The following is a 20872-nucleotide window of genomic DNA, read 5'->3' as shown; positions in this document are numbered from 1 at the left end:
TGTTGTATATATAAAATACAAGTAAAAAAGAATAATGATCGACTGGCATGTCAAGTTTTCTCAACTCTTGACTGGTATTTCTGGACTTGTTCCTGTTTAATAATATAGTGGGTACATCCCAACTTTAAAAAGTCATCGCATCATGCTTTGTCAAATTTTTGGAGAAGAATTCATAAACAAGCAACCCATTTTATTTGTTTTCTGACTTTTGCAGGGCAGTGGGAACTTGTGATGTCTGTGAAAATGACCTCGCAATCGTTTTTCTGTAGTGGAAACACTTAACGTTTTACAATATGTTGTCCTTTTTTCTGTTGAATAAAACGTAAAGTGACCATTCCATCATTAAAACTGCCAGTCGGCCATTGTGGGTGTTATGATTGCATAAGAGAAGCAGAGAGTTAGCATTAAGTGTTTCTACTTTGGCATCGTTAACAGCATTTAATAACAGGGTACGTTCTGTTGAGGTGCTTTTTGAGGTTCAACTAAAGGTAGGAGAACATTTCCAGTGCGATTGGCATGCTGGGTTGGCACAGTTGTTACCTGTTTGTGGAACGAGCTTTTAAATAAAAGTGGAATCTTGGAATCTGTTGCATGAACCTGCATTTGCACCGAGTTTCTGTCAGCTAAGAGCTTGTGGTCAAGCCGTGTTATACTTGACGCCGTCTTTAAAATGTAAACGGGGAGCATGACGAAAAGCAGACCCAGGAAAAATCCAGTGCAAGCGTGGAGTTATTGTTGAAGTCCAAACCTTACCTCTATGCACAGCCTGCTGCTGTGTGTTTCTAAGACTGATATCACCTAAGGTATTACATTCGTTTATTTCATAATTATTGTTATCTTTTAAGCTGTCTTAAATAGCCAGTGTTTGCATTACTGGACCAGATTTATTAATGAATAATGACATAACAAATTACAACGTTTGCACATTATAAGACATGCACAGTACATCTTAAATGAACACATTTTTACATAATTTACCTAGGAAATTCAAATTAATGATGTGCATTTCACATAGAGGAGAGTATTAGTTGGGTTTAAGGTGACATAAAAACACGAAACAGGTGGGCCTCGAAGGCTACTGTCTCCCAGTACGTCTTAAATTAACCGTAATGTTTACTCAAATAGAATGTGCCTAGGAGATTCGGACTTGAGTCTCAAGATATATGTTAGGAGCGATCTGCTTCAGATATTTGTCCAACTTCTTGCCTGTTTTTCTGATACGATAAGCCAAGTTTACTTGCTTAATCAAGTAAGTACTCAAGAGACCAGGATAGTCGCATTTCCAAGCATGAACTGGGTATAACACTGCAATTGTCTGGAAATACCCTTGCCTATGAGTGCATAAAAGTGGCTCTCCACACAAATAAAATCTATAAGAAGTTGCTGTACTAGATCCTGTATTATGATACAGTATTAAAAAAATATATTTTTAAATGACATGTAATGGAGCAATGGAGTAATAGTTGGCACACTCCACTAGAAACCTAGCCTCCTGAGTTGATTCCCAGCCATGGCTAATGTAAGTGGCCAGTGATATCTGAACTCATCCTGGACTCCCCCTCCATCCTACTTCACAACACCATACTTTCACCACACTGAACAGCATGGTCAAGTATGGTCACATCATTGCCATGGCTGACGTGACCCGGGGAGGCCTTTATCCAGCAGTGGACGCACAAAGGGATGTAAAGCACAAGCTATTTACACGTTTATACTGGTGGGAACCACCGGGTTCCACCAGCCCACAGGGGAGTATTGTGTCCGTCCATCGTGCATCCAAAAATGGGAGGGGTGGGGCTGGGTGGAGAGGGGAGGGTGGGGAAGGGCTGGGTGGGGAGGTAGGGGCTGGGTGGGGAGGGGAGGGTTGGGAGGGGCTGGGTGGGGAGGGTGGAGCTGGGTGGGGAGGGGAGGGTGGGGAGGGGCTGGGTGGGGAGGGTGGGAATGGGCTGGGTGGGGAGGGTGGGGATGGGCTGGGTGTAGAGGGTGGGGAGGGTGGGGGGTGGGAGGGGTGGGGCTGGGTGGGGAGGGGCTGGTCACCCCGTGGTGCCCTTATAAAACTCAACGTTTCACCTACTCACGCCGGCTTGTGCCCGCCCTCACAGTCGGACATATTTGCGGAATACACCACGCCGCCATTGACCGAGCAACCCAACGTTCCTACCAGCTCCCTCCGCAGGAATGTGTTTTCTGTACAAAAGAAAAACTCAATTACTTTGTTCAGAAAACATTAAACACTGTCAATGGCCAGCCTTCCAATGTTAGGGCTTTGAATTTGGCAATTCTGCGGTTCAGACATGAGACATTGTCTGAGAGTAGGATATCCTTCCGTCATGATTGATTATCCCATGAAGCAGCAAACTATTAATGCAGAAAAACCACCACTTTGTCTTCTGTCCTGTGGCAGTTGGAAATTGAATATCAATATTAAGTTGAGTGGTCAGTAGCTTTGAGGTAAACATAGGCGTATACATTTTTTTCTGTTCGTTTCGATTCGTACAGTTGTTGCGAAACATGTTTTTACTTTGCCTTTTGAGAATCCCAGATGTCCTCTTGTAATTAATTCTCGGCTTTGGCATGGAGTGCTGTGCTATTGAAGCTTCTGTGAAATATTTTTAACGTGTATTATTACCATATTATGTAGGTAATATAACTGATTTTCTTCCAGATTTGTTTGTCTTCCCGCTGCTTGTTACAATAAAATTGTCACTGATCCAAAATATAATTAGTGTAATTTGTAATTTTACTTGTCAGTTAAAATTATCCCTATACTGTGAGAACATGCATGCGCTAGTTTCTCATGAACAAAAAAAACTTGAATTGTATTCTTAATAGTTTTTACTTGTTGCAAAGATCTCCCAAGTAAATGTGCTACGTTGGCCTAAGGTTGCATGTTTTTTTTCTGGCTGTACTTGTTAGACTAACTCCACCTACTAACCTGTCTACCTCGACCCACGTACCTACCTAATCCCCTACCTGCCTACCATCCATACAAACCTAACTCCCTACCCATCTACTGACCTAACTACTCACCTTCCTGCCTACCTATCCCTACCACCTACCCATTTACCCACCTCTCTACCTACCTACCCACTTGCCGAGCTGTCGATCTCTACTCACCTACCTACCCCTAGACATTTTCCTACATATTTACCTACCTGCCTACCCACTCACCTGCCTGCCTACCAACTCGCCTCCTGACTTGCCGACCGACCTGATCGGTGTGTCCGTTGCGCCCTTTCGCCAGGCTCACCGGTGCCGAGCAGAACAAGGCCTGGTACGCGGCGCTCATCACCGTCACGCTGATTTTCTACGCGGCGGCCATCGCCGCCTTCGCCCTCATGATCGTGTTCTACACGAACCCGTTGGGCTGCGCCCTCAACAAGGGCCTCCTGTCTCTCAACCTCGTCCTCTGCGTGGTCGTCTCGCTGCTCGCCATCTCACCCTGCGTGCAGAAGCGTGAGTTCCTCGCAATATCATGCTTGGTGTGGGGGGGGGGGTGTGTGCAGTGAAGTGATGGTAGAGATGTTTAATTTTTCGACAAAACTATTGTGTTGTTGTGGAGCATTCTGGGTAATGGCATATATAAACCGAACTCTGTTTTGTGTCTTGTCTCCACATATAAATATAGTATGTTTTAGTCCATTGGCCAATTGGCTTTCCAATCCAATATTATCCAGCAGAATTTGTTTAAGCAAGCAAAATTTGAACACTGTAAAGGGAGTGTTCTTTCCAAATAACATTTGGAAACCCAGAACAATCTGTTCAATTAGCCTGACTGCTGATGAAACTCAGAAGGTAGAAACCGGTCTAGAGTTTGCTTGTGTAAACAACTGCTGCTGGATAATATTGGTCTTGAAAGCTAACAGAGCATTGGACTAAAATATTTTACTTGTATGTGGAAATACAATGGCGTTCCACGTATATTTTTAATTGCTACCTCTAATACAGAGCATTTATACTTGGAAGATATCACAGTTGAGCCGAAGTTGTTCTGTTGAGGCCTGCTTAACCATTCTTGGCTGCTTAAGAACGAAGTAACGCATTTATACTCGAGCACCACTAGTGCTGTCACAGAATTGGCGATGGTCTCTTCCAAGCTCACTTCAGGAGCAAGGTCGCTTACCTGACAGGCTTGCCATTGACTGCCACGTGGCTGCAGAGACCACGCACAAATATTTGTGTGTTGCTTCAGCATGACAGGCGAAAAATGGCAAGTATGAAGAAGGCACTCAGAGGCCGACGTGACAAAGGGCATTCTGTCAAGTGTAAACACTTCATTAGTAAAGCAATTGCTCTGTTGTAAAAAAAAATCCCTCCATCCATTTCCTCGTAAATTCACGCACCCCACAATCCAGTGTAATTACTCACGTGCACAGTGCTCTTAGGCAGATGCATCACTTTTTGTAGTGAGTCACTCTGCACGAAGGATGGGCTCGAAGTGCCTCTCTGCTTGTTTCATCTAGGAGATAACGTATAGCACATATGTGCAGGGATGTGCCAAGTTGATTTATGTTTGCTGGTGGTCTGGGGATTTTTCTGACTCATGCCTTATCTATCTATTATGTACAAAAAAACCTCACTGCATTTCTGAGTGTGAAAGAGACCAGTGGGTTTTGGTAATCTTATAACTTATTCCATACCTGTTGTGGGTGAATGCTCTGTGCATTTTACATAAACGCATTCAAAACTCACAACCAGATCTAATATTTTTATCACTTGAACTGCATAACTGTGTCTTTCATAACTTGCTATCATCACACCCTCAAATAGTGTGACACTTAAGGCAAATAGTTTTGTTCTGTTCATATTATATTTTTGTGCATAGTGCTGCCAGGTTGAAAGTTGTTCCATGTGAATGGGTTGTGTAATAATAATCACAGCCCTTTGTCAATCCGCTGCTGAATGAATGCCACCTTCACCCCATGGTAGTTGTTTGACCATTCCTCACTACCCTGGTCAGTATGGGTTGGTGGGGAGGACAGGACTAGTTCGGATATCACTCAGCACTGATGTTAGCCACGGCTGGCAATCGAAGGTTCATAGCACGATGAACTAAACACTGCAACATTTATCCCCCCCCCCTCCCCCACGAATGTACAATGTAAGCTTGTATGTCTGCGTTCATATAATATAGCATGTGTCTCCACGTGCTCATGGTACGCACTCGCTTGTATTTGAAACCTGCGTGCGAATGGTGTGCGACCATCCACGGGAGCCCACGGGGCAGCATCTCTTAGTGGAGGTGCAATGCTGTAATCCCGCTTTGATCACTTGCTGCTTGAAATTGTCCAGCATTGCTGTGGAACCTTCCCTTTAATCCCTCTGCCTGACCTCTATAGGTACAGCCCAGCAACATGTTCTCCCCGTGGTCGCGTGGATTTTTCTCCGAATCCTCCGGTTTTTCCCTCCACATTGAGAAACTGTAGAATTTCGGCGGCCGATATCCATCTCATTCTAGCTCTTGCGGAGGGCTTCTTGACGCTTTGCGTCTCGCTTGTCACTCCCACTGATGTTGTCTTCTTCCCCCCCCCCCCCCAATATGTGCAGATACTACTGACTATATTGTATGTAGAGTGTAGGCATGCATACCTACAAAATAATACATATTTTGGTGGGGGGTGATTTTTTTTTTTGGGGTAAGTCGACAATTTTTGTAAACCTGTTGGATCAACTTTTTACCGCCACATTTTGGGGGGGAGGTGGGGGGTCCATTTTCTTTAACTTTTTTTTATTCAGGCCTTCTGAAAGGCTCTTAAAATTTTATAATAGATGCATTTAGAGTACAGTAGCATCCCTCTTAACAACGGTAATTGGTTCCACGAAACCGGTTGTCAAGTGATTTGGAAATACATGTTAAAGGCTTAAGTCGTTTCTATAGCATCAACATTTTCCATTTTTCACCCAAAAACATACCTTATAATATTTAACAATGGATATTAATACATAAAGATACTAACAACATTATAAACACATACTGTTAAAAGAAGCATGGTTAATTAATGCATTAATTCATATTTACTGTACCTACAACAGTCCGTCGTTAACAGGGGAATGGTTATATTCTTGGTTCTTTCGGTAAAGTCACGTAGAAGGGAAATAATAAAATAATATAAATATAAAACAATAACATTCTCACGACGTTTCGACTGCAACACAAGCAATCATCATCAGGTGTGACATCCACAGCAATAATTATTTTTTTTCAAATTTTCTTGCTGTGGATTTCACACCTGATGATGATGATTGCTTATGTTGCAGTCGAAACGTCGTGAGAATTTTTATTGTTTTATTTTATATTATTTCCCTTCCATGTGACTTTACCGAAAGAACCAAGAATATGAATCCCTGCAGTCACGAAAGCTTTAAATCAAAATTTCGGGTAATGGTTGTTAAGCGAACAAATTGGGCTCTATGGAGGCCGTCGTTAAGTGATTAGTCATTAACAGGGGTGGTCATTAAGAGGGGTTCTACTGTATTTGGCTGTTATAAATTTACACATGATAAGCCACTTCTGCAAGTGCTCTCATTTATAGCCAGGTCGTTTCTGAAAAAGAGCTGTATAGCTCAGTGGGCCTTACCTGGTAAAAAAAAAACATCACCACAATCTACATTATCTCCTTATCAAGGCCCAGAAGAATGTGTCATTAAGGTTTGGGCAACTTTCACAGACTGAAGTTTTTAAAGCTGAGATTTTAACTCAGTGAGTTCACATTTGTAAATCTGTTAATTTATAACCAGAACAAATGCATCTTTATCCAGCTGTTAGCTTGTTGGATTACTGTTAAAATGTTAATGGCTTCAGGTCAAACACAATTGTCAAACAATTGAATTTACTACACTAATGTTAAACTGGCAGTGAATCAAATGTACTTTAAAGAGTATCTATTTACAAAATGTATATGATATGCCACACTCAGAAATGCAACATACAGAATGAGTCAGTATATCCTTGCTGGATTGGCTGAAATTATATATAGCACAAGATGTGTGTGCCTGGAATGTTTTACGCACTCTCGCAAATCTTGAAATGTTTAATGCACACATGGCATATCCACCCACATGACCGATGTGCCGAAGCTGTAAATGCTTCTCCCAACACATTACCACTTGAAGGAGGTGTCCCGAATAAATCTATGGCGTATCAGTGTTTTCCATTTAATGGTGGAAAGTTTATGTAGTGCCTTACAATTTTAGCCATGCGCAGGCCTCACTGGACACCGTCATAAATAATCCATAAGCGTTGGCGCAGTGTGACCAGCGTTGGCCCCGTCTTTTCCTGTTGTTTATGTTGAGTGCTTCTGCACGTGACACGAGCCTGCGTTTGCAAGAAGCGGCACAGCTCCACTGCCCAACTCAGGAGTGTTTTCTGTTTGTTTGATATTTTGTTGAAATGTCCATGTCAATCACTGCTCACTCCACGGGGGTGCCAAAATAAATGTGCATTTGTTTATTTGTGTTTTAATATACGCTTGCATTTACATTTGTATACACCATATGCGGGGTAGACCGGTGATGGCACGGTGGTTAGCACGCTGCACCATGAACCCGGCGACCCGAGTCCAATTCCTTGCCATGGCTAACATCAGTGATGAGTAATATCTGCACCGGTCCTGGGCTCCTCAATCTCTTCACCAACATTGTACTAACCAGTGTGGTGAAGTGTGATAATACAAACCCTAATGACTGGTATGGTGAGGAGGACTTCATTTAGCAGTATATTGAAAAATGGGTTTAAAAACAAAGTAGTCCGAAGTCAAGCTAAAGAGTCACACCGCTCAAAGAGTACTGCCGACAGTGCTGATCTCCTTCAGTGACCAGAGGTACACATTTCCCACTCTATGGCAGGAGCTCATACAACTGTTGTTGACTTTTTACAAAGTTGTATGAATGATTAAAGTGTTTATAAAAGCACAAGCGATATTTATAGTGCATACCTTCAGGTTAGCTTTTGGAATGTCAATTTTATTATTCTGAGCGCAGACCTGTAGACAGAGGGTGGCATTGTTCTCCCCACTGATGGCGAGGCCGTCATTAGCAGATCACCCAACAGTGACGTTCCTCCTTTCAACCCCGCCCGGCGGCTCTCACTGGAGAAGTCCCTTTCTGTGCCTTGGCCCGTCCGACTGAGCAACTCTCCTTGATGCGTAACATAAAGATGGATTTATGGCGTTTGTTAGACAAGCCCACTCCGAACCACAATCACCTCTTGTTCTGCCGGGACTTCGGACAAATTGCTGTCTTTCAGCACCGCCGCTGCTGCCGCCGCCGCTGCCACTTTTCGGCCTAATGCACGTGATACCCAACACCTGCACTTTCATCTGCGCGGTGGCCGTGCGCCGTCCTCGCTGCATGGGGCCGCGCTCGCTCGCGGAGCGGAGCCGGAAGGACCCTGGTATGGTCTGCCGTACACGGCCATTATCGGCCGTGTAAAATTTAAATGGAACACGCCGCTGAAGCGTGTGTAATTACCGTAAATAGATGGAGTATTAAATTCGAGAAAATTAATGTGGTGTTATTATGTTGACATTCTTGAATATAGAATTTCAGCCCGCAATATTTTGTTTGCTTTATCAGCAGTGTCATTCATACCCCTGTGCGTTGTTACGAGTTACATTCCAGATACAGTTGCACAGCCCCCCATAGAGGCAGGAGTTTGGGAGCGTTGAACAAATAGCATTCTTCTCGGGAATATTCATGAAAGTGTCTTCCATTTCAGGTTTTTATTTTTTTGAATGTTTAGGAGAGCCTCACTGAGTCTCCATTACTCTTCATTCAGGAGGGTTCCTCTAAGTTTTTTGCGGTGGGTGCGATGGTTACTTTGTGTAATTCCATTTGAGCAATATGTTGGTATTTTTTTCATTTGGACCTTGACACCAGCACATTATGACGTACTCTTGCGAACGATCTTCATTGTCTGCTTTGAAGCAGACGGCGTATATTTTTACGATGAATGTAACTGTAGTATTAATCAGGGCAGCCAGTGGTATTGAACCGTGAACCTCCAACAAGCGGCAAACTCACTGGCGCTGCTGGGCCATGTCACCACCACTTTTAGGTGCACGAGTTGTACCACTCTGCAGAGGGCCATACTTCATTTTAAATAATTCTGCAGCTCAAAGTTTTATTACTTGTAAAAATAACATCTCCGGCTTCATAGTGTATGTTTCACACGGAAAGGCTACGGAGAGTATTGCATGCAAAAATACATCTGAGAAAGAGAGAAAGTGAGCGTGCGTACTGCTCGCGTTTACTGCTGTTGAGCTGTGGCAAACGATAATGATACGTGCAAATGTAGAAGGAAAACTGGACTCATCTTTCGTCTTCTTGGTTCTTTCGGTAAAGTCACGTAAAACAATAAAAATAAACCATAAAAATAAAACATAATAAAATAATTCTCACTTTGTGAGAATAATTTTATTATGTTTTATTTTTATTATTTTATTATTTCCCTTCTACGTGACTTTACCGAAAGAACCAAGAAGATGAATCCCTGCAGTCACGAAAGCTTTAAATCGAAATCATCTTTGGTCGTTCAGGTGTATTGTCAAATTAATGTATTGTGTATGTGAGACCTGCAATCCCCAGACTGACATCGTGTGGGGATTTGGCTGTGACACTGGCAAACAATGACTTACTCTAACCAGTGACATCACGTGATTTTTTTTTCCATTCAATTTCATCAGTTTATTACCAAATTAGCACACAAAAAAATCTTCCAGCAGCTGTGTGAAATGATTAATTGACTCCTCGCAAGTAGTTTTGTTGAATAAATTGCATCGTCTTATTGAGTTTGTACTGTTTGCGCTTGCACGTCGTATTTAGACACTTTATAACTTCAATGTACGGCGACTATCTTCACTGACATCTTCACTACTACTGGCTGGCTGCTCCGTCTAGTGGGTCCATGCGGCACAATGGATAGTGACAGCCCCTCTGTGATGAATACACTTTGACCCTGTGTGGTCTGACCCTTTGCGACCAGGAGGTGACCTGTAGTTTGGTTTAATCAGGTGCATATATTTATTTAATTTATTTGGAATCTCTTCCCATCCCCTTCCACCAACCAACAGGCTATATGCAAACTTACACACCCATATACTTTCTCATTCATTTACCCGCTAGACAAGACACACATTCCGGGGGTCTCTCTATAAACATTTAAGTAAATTGTCATCCGTCTGACTTCTCACTAAATGTAACTTGGGTCCCTTATTTTAAGATTCCCTTTAAAACCCAGCAGCGGATACATGTATGACTATGTTGCGTCTTTAAATAAAATGTCATCTTTACGCAATGCTTAGTATAGATATTTTGTGGGACAATTTTGTATGTCTTGCTTTGTTTGAATTGTGTTCGAAAGTGTTCACAAATGTTTACCGTATTCTATATGCATACAAAAAAGACATCAAATGGTCATTCACCCATAAAGCTTCCGCATTGATTAAAACCACAGCAAAGTAGTTGAGTAGCACCAGCATCACATGTCAGTAAGCAGACACTTTCATAATTGGAGTTTCAGTTCACAGACATTGACAAATAGTGTCCAAATTGCTTTGTTTCAGTTTAGTTTGTTTATCAAAAGACCATCCAATGTGACTAATGAGCAGAAGACTGTCTTCTCTACTGATTTTGATGAAAAGGTTAAAGTCCTTCACCCCCTGTCATTAAACTCAACCCCTAATTCCAAAGATATGGGACACTAGCAGAGTTTGTATATACTGTGCACATAGAAATTAGGTACAAAAGGTAATTAAGCTAGAGTGTGGGGTATGACATAAAACTCCCATAAATCTCCACAGCAGTAGTGTTTAAAAAAAAAACCCTGTGTTAGTCTCTACAATGGGACATGTAAGAAAAGCCTGCACAAAATCCACGTTTGTGAATGAGCCGCGAAAATGGTGATTCAGCATAAAACTCTTTTTTCTTTAATCTCCTCGAGTTTAATCCTTTCCGATGCGTAATTATTCATTTCCCCGTTTTTCTTTAGAGCCTTCTAAGTACTGAACCTCTCGGGGAAAGCGAATTGTTGTTGGAACCGCTGTATTTCATTTAAGTCTTTCCTGTAACAAATTAACATTGGTCCTTTGAGAGGTGCTTCTCACAAAGAGCCTTGTAGATATTTGTCATGCCACTAATTTATTTTTGTATATTTTTACATCGCGTGCAATTATGGGTTACTTTGTTTAAAAATACCAACTGCCTGTTCAAGCTTTGCCTGTGCGACACTTGGCGGGCGATTGTATTTGAAGCAAAATTAAGGACGAGCTCAGCGGCTGTGTATCTCACTCCCCTCCCCCACCCCCCAAATGTCGGGAGGGAGGGGAGTGAAATACAGAGACCATTAACCCCAGCATCCTTTGTTGAAGTCTCGCAGTTTAGATGTTAATGTGCAGGGATGGTGAGATGGGGAAAATAACAATGCACTTTATAATCGCAGCGCCACATGGTACGGAACTGCAGGAATTGTCTCTCTCCGTGGCCTCAATGGGTAAGAATGAAAGAGAGAAAATTGTTCCCTAGCCGCTCGAGTGCTTTAATTACAGGAGGGTTGACTCACACCAGGAACACTTTGCCCTGTGCACCCTATTGTACTAAATCCTGTTAGTCACAGTGAATTAGGTTTCTTAAAAGTGACCACGATGACCACCGTCGTCATTGGCAGTATTGTTTAGGCCCAATGATTTACACATCCAGGCATTTTCTTTTGTTTCCGATAGGCCTGTATTTGGATAATTTCTACAGGTATGTAAACAAACATTCCCTTATGTACCCAATGTAAGTGTTAATTTTACTGTTAATTAAATTAAAAGTGCAGCGGTGCAGCAGTGTAGCAGCAGTGCATGGATGGTGTGTTGGTTTGTGCACTGCAACATGAACCCCAGGGTTGGCGTTGGATTCCCGGCCACGGTTAACGTTGGTGGTGAGTGATATCTGAACCGGTCTTGTGACCCTCTCCTTCAGCAACTCGTACTGACCAGTGTGGTGAAATATGGTCAAACAAGTCCAGTGAACACTTTGGCTCCGTGAGGCCTTTATCCAATTAAACACTTACATTTAACGTATAGTCATAAAAAACGAAACACAATAAATATTTATAACATGACTGCCATTCTCTATTTTTGTTCCAATATCGTGTATCATAGTGTTGTTATTCACAGGGTTGTTCTCAATTCATAATCACAATCTTCATTTATGATGAAGAAATCCGATGAGCCCTGGAGCTTTTTTTTACAAATGTCCAGAAGGGGTAGGTCAGAAAGTTACAACAACAGTCAGAAAGTCACAACAATAAATTATTGTTAATTTGGTAAGTCAAATTAGAATGACCGATATATATATACTAGCTGTACTACCCGGCTTCGCCCGGGACTTGTATCCACCACGCCCGGCCGCCTTTGTCTCCCCAGTGGCGATGTTAATTACGCCACACAAGTTACTTCGTTTTTGAGGCTGATCCCTCCTCAAAACGCTCTCCTCCCTCACCACTCTCCCCTCCCTCACCACACTCCCTCCCTCACCACTCTCCTCCCTCACCACTCTCCCTCCCTCACCACTCTCCCTCCCTCACAACTCTCCCTCCCTCACCACTCTCCCTCCCTCACCACTCTCCCTCCTCACCACTCTCCCTCCCTCACCACTCTCCCTCCCTCACCACTCTCCCTCCCTCACCACTCTCCCCCTCCCTCACCACTCCCTCCCTCACCACTCTCCCTCTCCCTCACCACTCTCCCCCTCACCACTCTCCCTCCTCACCACTCTCCCTCCCTCACACTCTCCCTCCCTCACACTCTCTCTCCCCCCCCCCTCACCTCTCCTCCCTCACCACTCTCCCCCCCACCCTCTCCCTCCCTCACCACTCTCCCTCCCTACCCCTCCCTCCCTCACCTCTCTCCCCCTCCCTCACCACTCTCCCTCCCTCACCTCTCCCTCCCTCACCACTCTCCCTCCCTCACCGCTCTCCCTCCCTCACCCTCTCCCTCCCTCACCACTCCCTCCCCCTCCCTCACCACTCTCCCTCCTCACCACTCTCCCCCCTCACCACTCTCCCTCCCTCACCACTCTCCCTCCCTCACCACTCTCCCCCTCACCACTCCCTCCCTCCTCACCATCTCCTCCCTCACCACTCTCCCTCCTCCCTCCCTCACCACTCTCTCCCTCCCTCACCACTCTCCCCCTCCCTCACCACTCTCCCTCCCCACCACTCTCCCTCCCTCACCACTCTCCCTCCCTCACCACTCTCCCCTCCTCACCACTCTCCCTCCCTCCCTCACCACTCCCTCCTCACCACTCTCCCTCCCTCACCACTCTCCCTCCCTCACCACTCTCCCTCCCTCACCACCTCCCCCCTCCCCTCACCACTCTCCCCTCCCTCACCACTCTCCCTCCCTCACCACTCTCCTCCCTCACCACTCTCCCCTCCCTCACCACTCTCCCTCCCTCACACTCTCCCTCCCTCACCACTCTCCTCCCTCACCACTCTCCCTCCCTCACCACTCTCCCCCCTCCCACCTCTCCCTCCCTCCCCACTCACCCTCTCCCTCCCTACCACCTCTCCCCTCCCTCACCCTCTCCCCCTCACCACTCTCCCCTCCCTCACCCTCTCCCTCCCTCACCGCTCTCCCTCCCTCACCGCTCTCCCTCCCTCACCGCTCTCCCTCCCTCACCACACTCCTCCCTCACCACTCTCCCTCCCTCACCACTCTCCCTCCCTCACCACTCTCCCTCCCTCACTCACTCTCCCTCCCTCCTCACTCTCCCTCCCTCACCACTCTCCCTCCCTCACCACTCTCCCTCCCTCACCACTCTCCCTCCCTCACCACTCTCCCTCCCTCACCACTCTCCTCCCTCACCACTCTCCCTCCCTCACCACTCTCCCTCCCTCACCACTCTCCCTCCCTCACACGTCCCTGCCCTCACCACTCTCCCTCCCTCACCACTGTCCCTGCCTCACCACTCTCCCTCCCTCACCACTCTCCTCCCTCACCACTCTCCTCCCTCAGCACTCTCCCTCCCTCAGCACTCTCCCTCCCTCAGCACTCTCCCTCCCTCACCACTCTCCCTCCCTCACCACTCTCCATCCCCTCACCACTCTCCCTCGCTCACCACTCTCCCTCCCTCACCACTCTCCACTCCCTCACCACTCTCCCTCCCTCACCCACTCTCCCCTCGCTCACCACTCTCCCTCCCTCACCACTCTCCCTCCCTCACCACTCTCCCTCCCTCACCACTCTCCCTCCCTCACCACTCTCCCTCCCTCACCACTCTCCCTCCCTCAGCACTCTCCCTCCCTCAGCACTCTCCCTCCCTCAACCACTCTCCCCTCCCTCACCACTCTCCTCCCTCACCACTCTGTAGAGGACGGTGAAACTTTGATGAATTTACCTCAGAGTCTCGTGGTGAGTGTCGAGGCCTAGCACCGTGCAGAGCCTCCGGCCTCGCCTGATTTTCCCACCCGGCTGAGGCTGGGTACGGGTGCCGTTCCCCCCCCCCCCCCCCACGCTACAATAATACTGTCTAATCGCTATAATTTTATAATCTACCGACCCTATAATAGTAATTGCACACATTGTGGTGGGGGGGGGAGTGAAGAGGACGTGAAACTTTGATGAATTTACCTCAGAGTCGCGTGTTAATGCGTGCGCATATTTTTAACGGGAATTAAAAATGGCGTCCACCCCGCGGCGAAGGCGTCGCTACCCGTTGCCAGGGGCAACCGCCGTCCAATGAAAGCGGCGAAGGCGTCGCTACCCGTTGCTAGGGGCAACCGCCATCCAATGAAACTGCGTATGGTCCGATACACAGACACACACACAGACAGACAGACAGATTCGCGATTTTATATATATAGATTTTTTATTATGTTTTAAAATAAATATCTTCGGACATTTCAAAATAAACTTTATTCTAATGTTTTTTTTTTGCACAATTTCATTGCCATGCATCACAACTTTTTATTGCTAAGATATTCTGCAATATTGGCTCTCAAGTGTAAATATTCTTTTTTTTTTCTTTCTATGTGACTTTACCGAAAGAACCAAATAGTAATTCCTGCAGTCACGAAAGCTCCAAATCAAGTGTAAATATGTTTTCTCATGTTTTGTTTGGTGATGTGACTTTCATTTGCTTGATGAGCATTGGCCACATTTTTTCATCTGTAAGAGTTCACTCAGAGTTTATTATGGGTTTGCTGCCTGAGCCCTAGGGCATTTCTACAATATCCTAACATTCATACGCACGCCACATGCCATTGTGTCTTCGCTGGAGTTCACTGTGATCTTAAAAATATCGCAGGACGTATTTCGTTACCGTTTGCTTCAACACAGATGAAGTCATAAATGGAGTACAGCGGGCATGTTTCATAAAGCCCACTGCATATTGGCACGTTTGTCGTAATCGAGTTACGATCTTGTTCTTTCAGGGCAACCACGGTCCGGACTGCTGCAGGCATCCATCATCAGCTGTTATGTCATGTACCTGACGTTCTCCGCCGTGACAAGCCGCCCTGCTGAGACCGGTGAGTGCTTGCGTGCACGCACGCGGTGCCCTGCGTCGGCCAAATGTCACTCGTGGGCCTTGCGGAGGTCCGTCCCTTTCACATTGCACGCCAAAGACACGTGAAATGACCACACAGATGGTCAGCAAAAGCATAGTAAAAAAACGCACAATTGAGTGTTTCTCCACTTGTGTGTGTCTCCAAGATGCAATGGTGGGGGGGGCAGGGGTGGTCATCTTCATTGGTGGCTGAAAGCCAGCGGTGGAAAGTTTACATTACTATGGCAGGGGCCAGCCTTCCCAACGGATAGCCAGCCACTGTTGAACAGTAAGCACAGCTGTGATTCCTTTTTATTATATAGTTTAAATACAACACGTGTAATTTCCTTAGTAAAATAGTGAATATAAACCAAACATACCGAAACTTAAGAGATTCTGCATATTCGTCAGATTTTATATCTGAGACCGCAGAATGCAAATCTTTATCAAGATGAGCATTTTAACAAAACAAACTTGAATGAGAGAAGGTGGAAGACAAAGCAGGGGTTGGGGTGTTACACATGCATGGTGTTTAGAGGTAAGTAAGCCATTGATCAGGGCCCATCAGTCACATCTCATTCATTGTATTTCTGCCCTCAATTTACATTAATTTTAATGTAACCTGCACATGCAGGTAAAACGTAGGTCTACAAGTAGCAGGATGAAGTGACAATAAATTTCGATTTAAAGCTTTCGTGAATGCAGGGATTCATCTTCTTGGTTCTTTCGGTAAAGTCACGTAGGTGAAGAACACCTGAGGACGGCTGCTTGCATTGTGGCCGAAACGTCGTGAGAATTATTTTATTATGTTTTATTTTTATTATTTTCTCACAGTGAGAATTGTATTTTATTATGTTTTATTTTTATTATTTTCTCACAGTGAGAATTGTATTTTATTATGTTTTATTTTTATTATTTTATTATTTCCCTTCTACGTGACTTTACCGAAAGAACCAAGAAGAAGAGGCAATAATTTAGTAGCAAGCGGGTATCTATATACCGCCTCATCCATGCCATGCTGCAGGTCAAGCACGCCTCTTTTTGTCAATTCAAGAAACCTTGTTTTACATATCAAGCCATCAGTAGTGCTGTTTGTTGCTCGTCATTTGGTGTTTGGGCCTTTGGGGCCTGTGCTTAGCAATCGTGATAGAAATTAGTTCCACTTCCAGTAGGCAAGGGGAAGCCTTCCATATGCATGGCAGCAGAGCAATGTACCGGCACAAATCCCTTTGAAATCTTTGTCACTTACAGCTCCAGTTGACTTCTGTGTGCACATTAACTCCGCTACCTCCAGTTCTAATCGCTGTTAATTCGTTTAGGACAATTCGTTGCCATGCTGGGTATGTCTTACATCGCCAGTGTAACTCATTTACAGCTGATCCTACGATGAATTAGACATAATTGGAAAGTTTCACCATGCCATCATTGTCTTCTAGATGTCCACTTATGTCAGACCGACTGCAAAATAGCGCTATTAAAGACAGAAGGCCCGGATTAAGGCGGTTGTTGTAATTTGCTGTAAATGCCCAGCACAGATAGCAGAAATCCTAAAGTCTGCATGATCAAAGCCCGATCATATTTCCCCACTAAATCCATTAGGGAGGGCTTGGGGCTTCTGGCAACACTTAAAAGAAGCCCCAGCAGGGAGTATTGACTCGGACAGGCAGTGCAGTTCCCTTCTCTTCACATCTCATTTCCTTTGCAACCAGGCATGGCCTGAATGTACCGTAAAACATTTATCCCAATTTGTTCCTCAAAACTAAATCGTGGTAGTATACAACTGTATTGAACTTTGTTTATAACTGCAAGCGTACACAGTATCATCATATTTTTTCCCCAATTATATGACAATATTATTTTTTTAAATTTCATTTTGAAAGTAGTTTAATGTTTTCATCATAAATGAACATTTAAAAACACTAAATGAATTATAAAATGGACACCAAACACTTTGATCGCTTTGGTTAAACTCACCGACAGAATAGATAATACATTTTTACCCATCAGGGTCTTGTTTTTTTGTTTTAAATATTTAGAAGATTTTTTTGCTGAATACACGCAATGATAGCGAGTTTTGAGGACAGGGTTGGTGAAACAATGTGTTCGAAGGCAAGAGTGATGAGGCTACAGGTCTCAGGTGTTAAGGTCACATAATCGTACACATTCCACCAGCAGAGTGTTTGTGTTTCCTTGTGACTGAACCGGCAACTCTCATTAGCCCTCCCCCCCCCCCCAGCATCTTCACTGAGGTTTGTTTTACCTTGTTTGTTGTTTTCTCAAAACACTTCCTGTTCCCAGTGGCACTGGGCCCCCATTAGGGCCCTGACTAATGCACAGCAACACGTGTGGCCCAGTTCCTAGACCTGCCGCTGTTTGTAAACTCACAAACGTAAACAATAGAAATACAAGCACAAGCATCTGTCTGTCGAGGGAGGTGGGTGTGTGGCTGCGTGTGTGTTGCTGTGTGGGGAGCGGTGGTGCAGCAGTTAGCGCGCTGCGCTATGAACCCGGCGACACGAGTTCGATTCCCACTCACGGCCAACACCAGTGACGATTATCTGAACCGGTCCCGGGCCTCCCCTAGGTCGACTCAGCCTCAAATGAGTACCTGGTGCGGTGTGTAAACATTGCCACTAGGGAGACAAAGGCGGTCGGGCGTGGTGCTGGCCACCCACCCCCTCGTGTACCGTTCCGGCTTTCATAGGTGCTCGCTAACAGCACTTGTCCCAACAGTCTGTTAAAGGCTATACGGGGGTTCTTTGTTTTTGTTCTTCTTTGTTGCTGTGTGTAGCGGTGGTGCAGCAGTTAGCGTGCTGATCTACGAACTCGGCGACAAAAGTTAAATTCCTACTCCCGGCCAACACCAGTGACAATTATTTGAAGCAGTCCTGGGCCTCCCCTAGGTCGACTCAGCCTCAAATGAGTACCTGCTGTGATGCATAGTAAACATCGCCACTGGGGAGACAAAGGCGGTTGTGCATGGTACTGGCCACCCACCCCCTCGTGTGCTTTGCCAGCCTTCATAGTTGCTCACTAACAGTACTTGCCCCAACAGCCTGGTAAGGCTACATGGGGGACATTCATCGTTATTTGTTGCTGTGTATGTGTTTGGGGAGTGGTAACGTAGTGGTCAAATCACTGAGCTGCTAGCTCGGCGTGCCGAGTTTGATTCCAGAAAATATTCAGTTATCATTTTATCTCAGGTGGCAAGCGATACCAAATTTAGTCCTGGCGTGGCCTTAAATGAGTACCTGGTGCAATATGTAAATATTATCACTGGGGAGACAGGTAAATAAGGTGTGATTCTAGCCCATAGCCCCTTTGTATTATGCCATGTCAACCTTAACAGGTGCTCGCTAATGGCACTTACAATTCGGGACACCTTCTGTGTCTTCCCATAATGCTTTTATTTTGTGATGGCTTTCTGTGTTAATTTACACAATTGTTTTTTATTGTAGTTTTTTTTTCTTCACAAAAAGCACTACCAGCTCTGAGGTTATTGTAATGGCTCTTATATGCTTATGACGGGCAAATCATCTTCCTTGATCGTCTCCCCAAGCCTTCTCTATCTTCCATGGCCTTGCGTTGTAACAGTCCTTTTACTTCCTGCACACAAGATTATTATGTTGCTCAAACCCTGCTGTGGGTTCGCTTTTCGGCGTGCTCCCTCTGACCACCACTCTGTCATTTGGCTTGACCACCAGCCAACGTACCTTTGAGCAACATGTTCTGCCCAAGCCCACTCACTTTTGGTACAGTCAACGTGTAACCTCATTTGCCAGTAAAAAATATGATAATTGTTTGTTTTACCTTTCTATCTGGCAACAAAACTGACACCTTTTTTACAAGGAGTCATGTTTGCATCGACCACAATACCTGCAGTCATAATGCAAACAAAAAACACAACTGTCTTTGAGTTGTGCGCCTTTTGGCGTCATCTGGTCCAACACCATGTGAGACTAGGCTCTAAGGAAAGCTGTCTCGGGTGTGGACCAATCAATTTCAAGGACAGTTCATACATTATCAGAGTTGTGTTTTTTGTTTGTATTATGACTGCAGGTATTGTGGTCGATGCAAACATGACTCCTTGTAAAAAAGGTGTCAGTTTTGTTGCCAAATAGAAGGGTAAAAAAACAATCATCACAGTCAACATGTCTCTAACTTGCATATGTTCTCTAATCCACGTGCCCTTCTTTCTCTGTCTCTCAGTTTAATTTCAAGCATTTACCTCTCCATGCTTCTTGGCACATGTTTCAGATGTTGTTCTATCTTCCTTGTCTTTTGTCCATGTTTCTGATCCATATGCCATTTGGAATTGAATATTTTTTGTTTGTTTATTTTGACTTTTTGTAACTATATTGAAACTTGTTGAACGTCTTGAACAAAACATGTTATGATGCCTTTGCTGTGTAACTGTAGTCATCAATGCGAGCGGAATGAACCAGACGATCTGCTTCCCAAGCTCGAGCGAGGATGGGCAGCGGATCGGTGACACGGTGGTCGCCATCGTGGGCTCCATCATCATGTACGGCTGCGTGCTCTTCGCATGGTGAGCTCCCGACCGCACCTCTGTCACACCCGGCCTCATCACCGCGAGGGCTCCCCATCAGTGGCCCTCACTACCACAGTCTCGTGTAACAATGTAGAGGCAGCTAGGTAGATCAGCTGCTAGCCTTCAAACAAGTCTTGCACCCATTAGCTTCCTTTCTGCCATAGATGTTTTTAAATCTACCGTTCACCATCGCGGAGATTGTAGAGTTTTCAGAAGCGACTCACAGTTTCAGGAGGTTCTCAGCTGATAAAGTTAACTGAACTGGATAGGTTTTGCAATAACTGTTAGGTATCACCTAAAATCACTGTTGAGGAAAGCAAAGGGAGAGGACAATAACAAAACTGCGCTCGCTTTCACTCGTCGTTATCACAATGTCACCCGTTGCCGACGAGTGCCCCCTCTGAACGGAGCTCGAAGGTGGTCTCAGGGCCCTCCGCACTGCCGATGAAGCGGCTGTCATCTGTCTGAGCAAGACGAGCAGACAATCACAAAATAATAATAATAATAAAGAAATTGCTCAAGAACAAGAGTGTGGTGATATGAGGTGAAGAGTGATGAGCAAGATGGAATGGGATCCAGGGAGTTTGACACATGGACCTGCAATAACCCTCACAAGTAAATGAGTCAGGACCATTTTTTCTGGTGGTGGAGTTTTGCCTGATTGCTTTTTGTGGATCTGGAGGAACCAGGGTGCCCTGGGAAAACCTACAGATGCGAGGGGCAGATACTCAAACTCCACATTTCTCCATAGCAATCTGCTTGTAATGCAGCTTCCATCATAGGCCTCTT

General features: G+C 45.1%; 1 protein-coding gene across 2 annotated transcripts in view; it reads left to right on the top strand.

The window, feature by feature from the left end:
* LOC133346572 (serine incorporator 5-like) overlaps window positions 1-20872 on the top strand; it is a 55825-nt gene that overhangs the window by 22393 nt on the left and 12560 nt on the right. For both annotated transcript variants that reach the window (XM_061558230.1, XM_061558231.1), the window contains exons 6-8: window positions 3245-3456; window positions 15419-15514; window positions 19951-20080. In XM_061558230.1, coding sequence (XP_061414214.1) covers window positions 3245-3456; window positions 15419-15514; window positions 19951-20080 — 438 coding nt within the window. The remainder of the gene's footprint in view (window positions 1-3244; window positions 3457-15418; window positions 15515-19950; window positions 20081-20872) is intronic.

This window comes from Lethenteron reissneri, chromosome 24 (genome assembly GCF_015708825.2).
Source record: "Lethenteron reissneri isolate LAM-NWPU_2019-01 chromosome 24, ASM1570882v1, whole genome shotgun sequence".
Classification (NCBI taxonomy): domain Eukaryota; kingdom Metazoa; phylum Chordata; class Hyperoartia; order Petromyzontiformes; family Petromyzontidae; genus Lethenteron; species Lethenteron reissneri.
The sequence above is the reverse complement of the archived record's forward strand: the minus strand, read 5'-3'. Positions and strand labels throughout refer to the sequence as shown.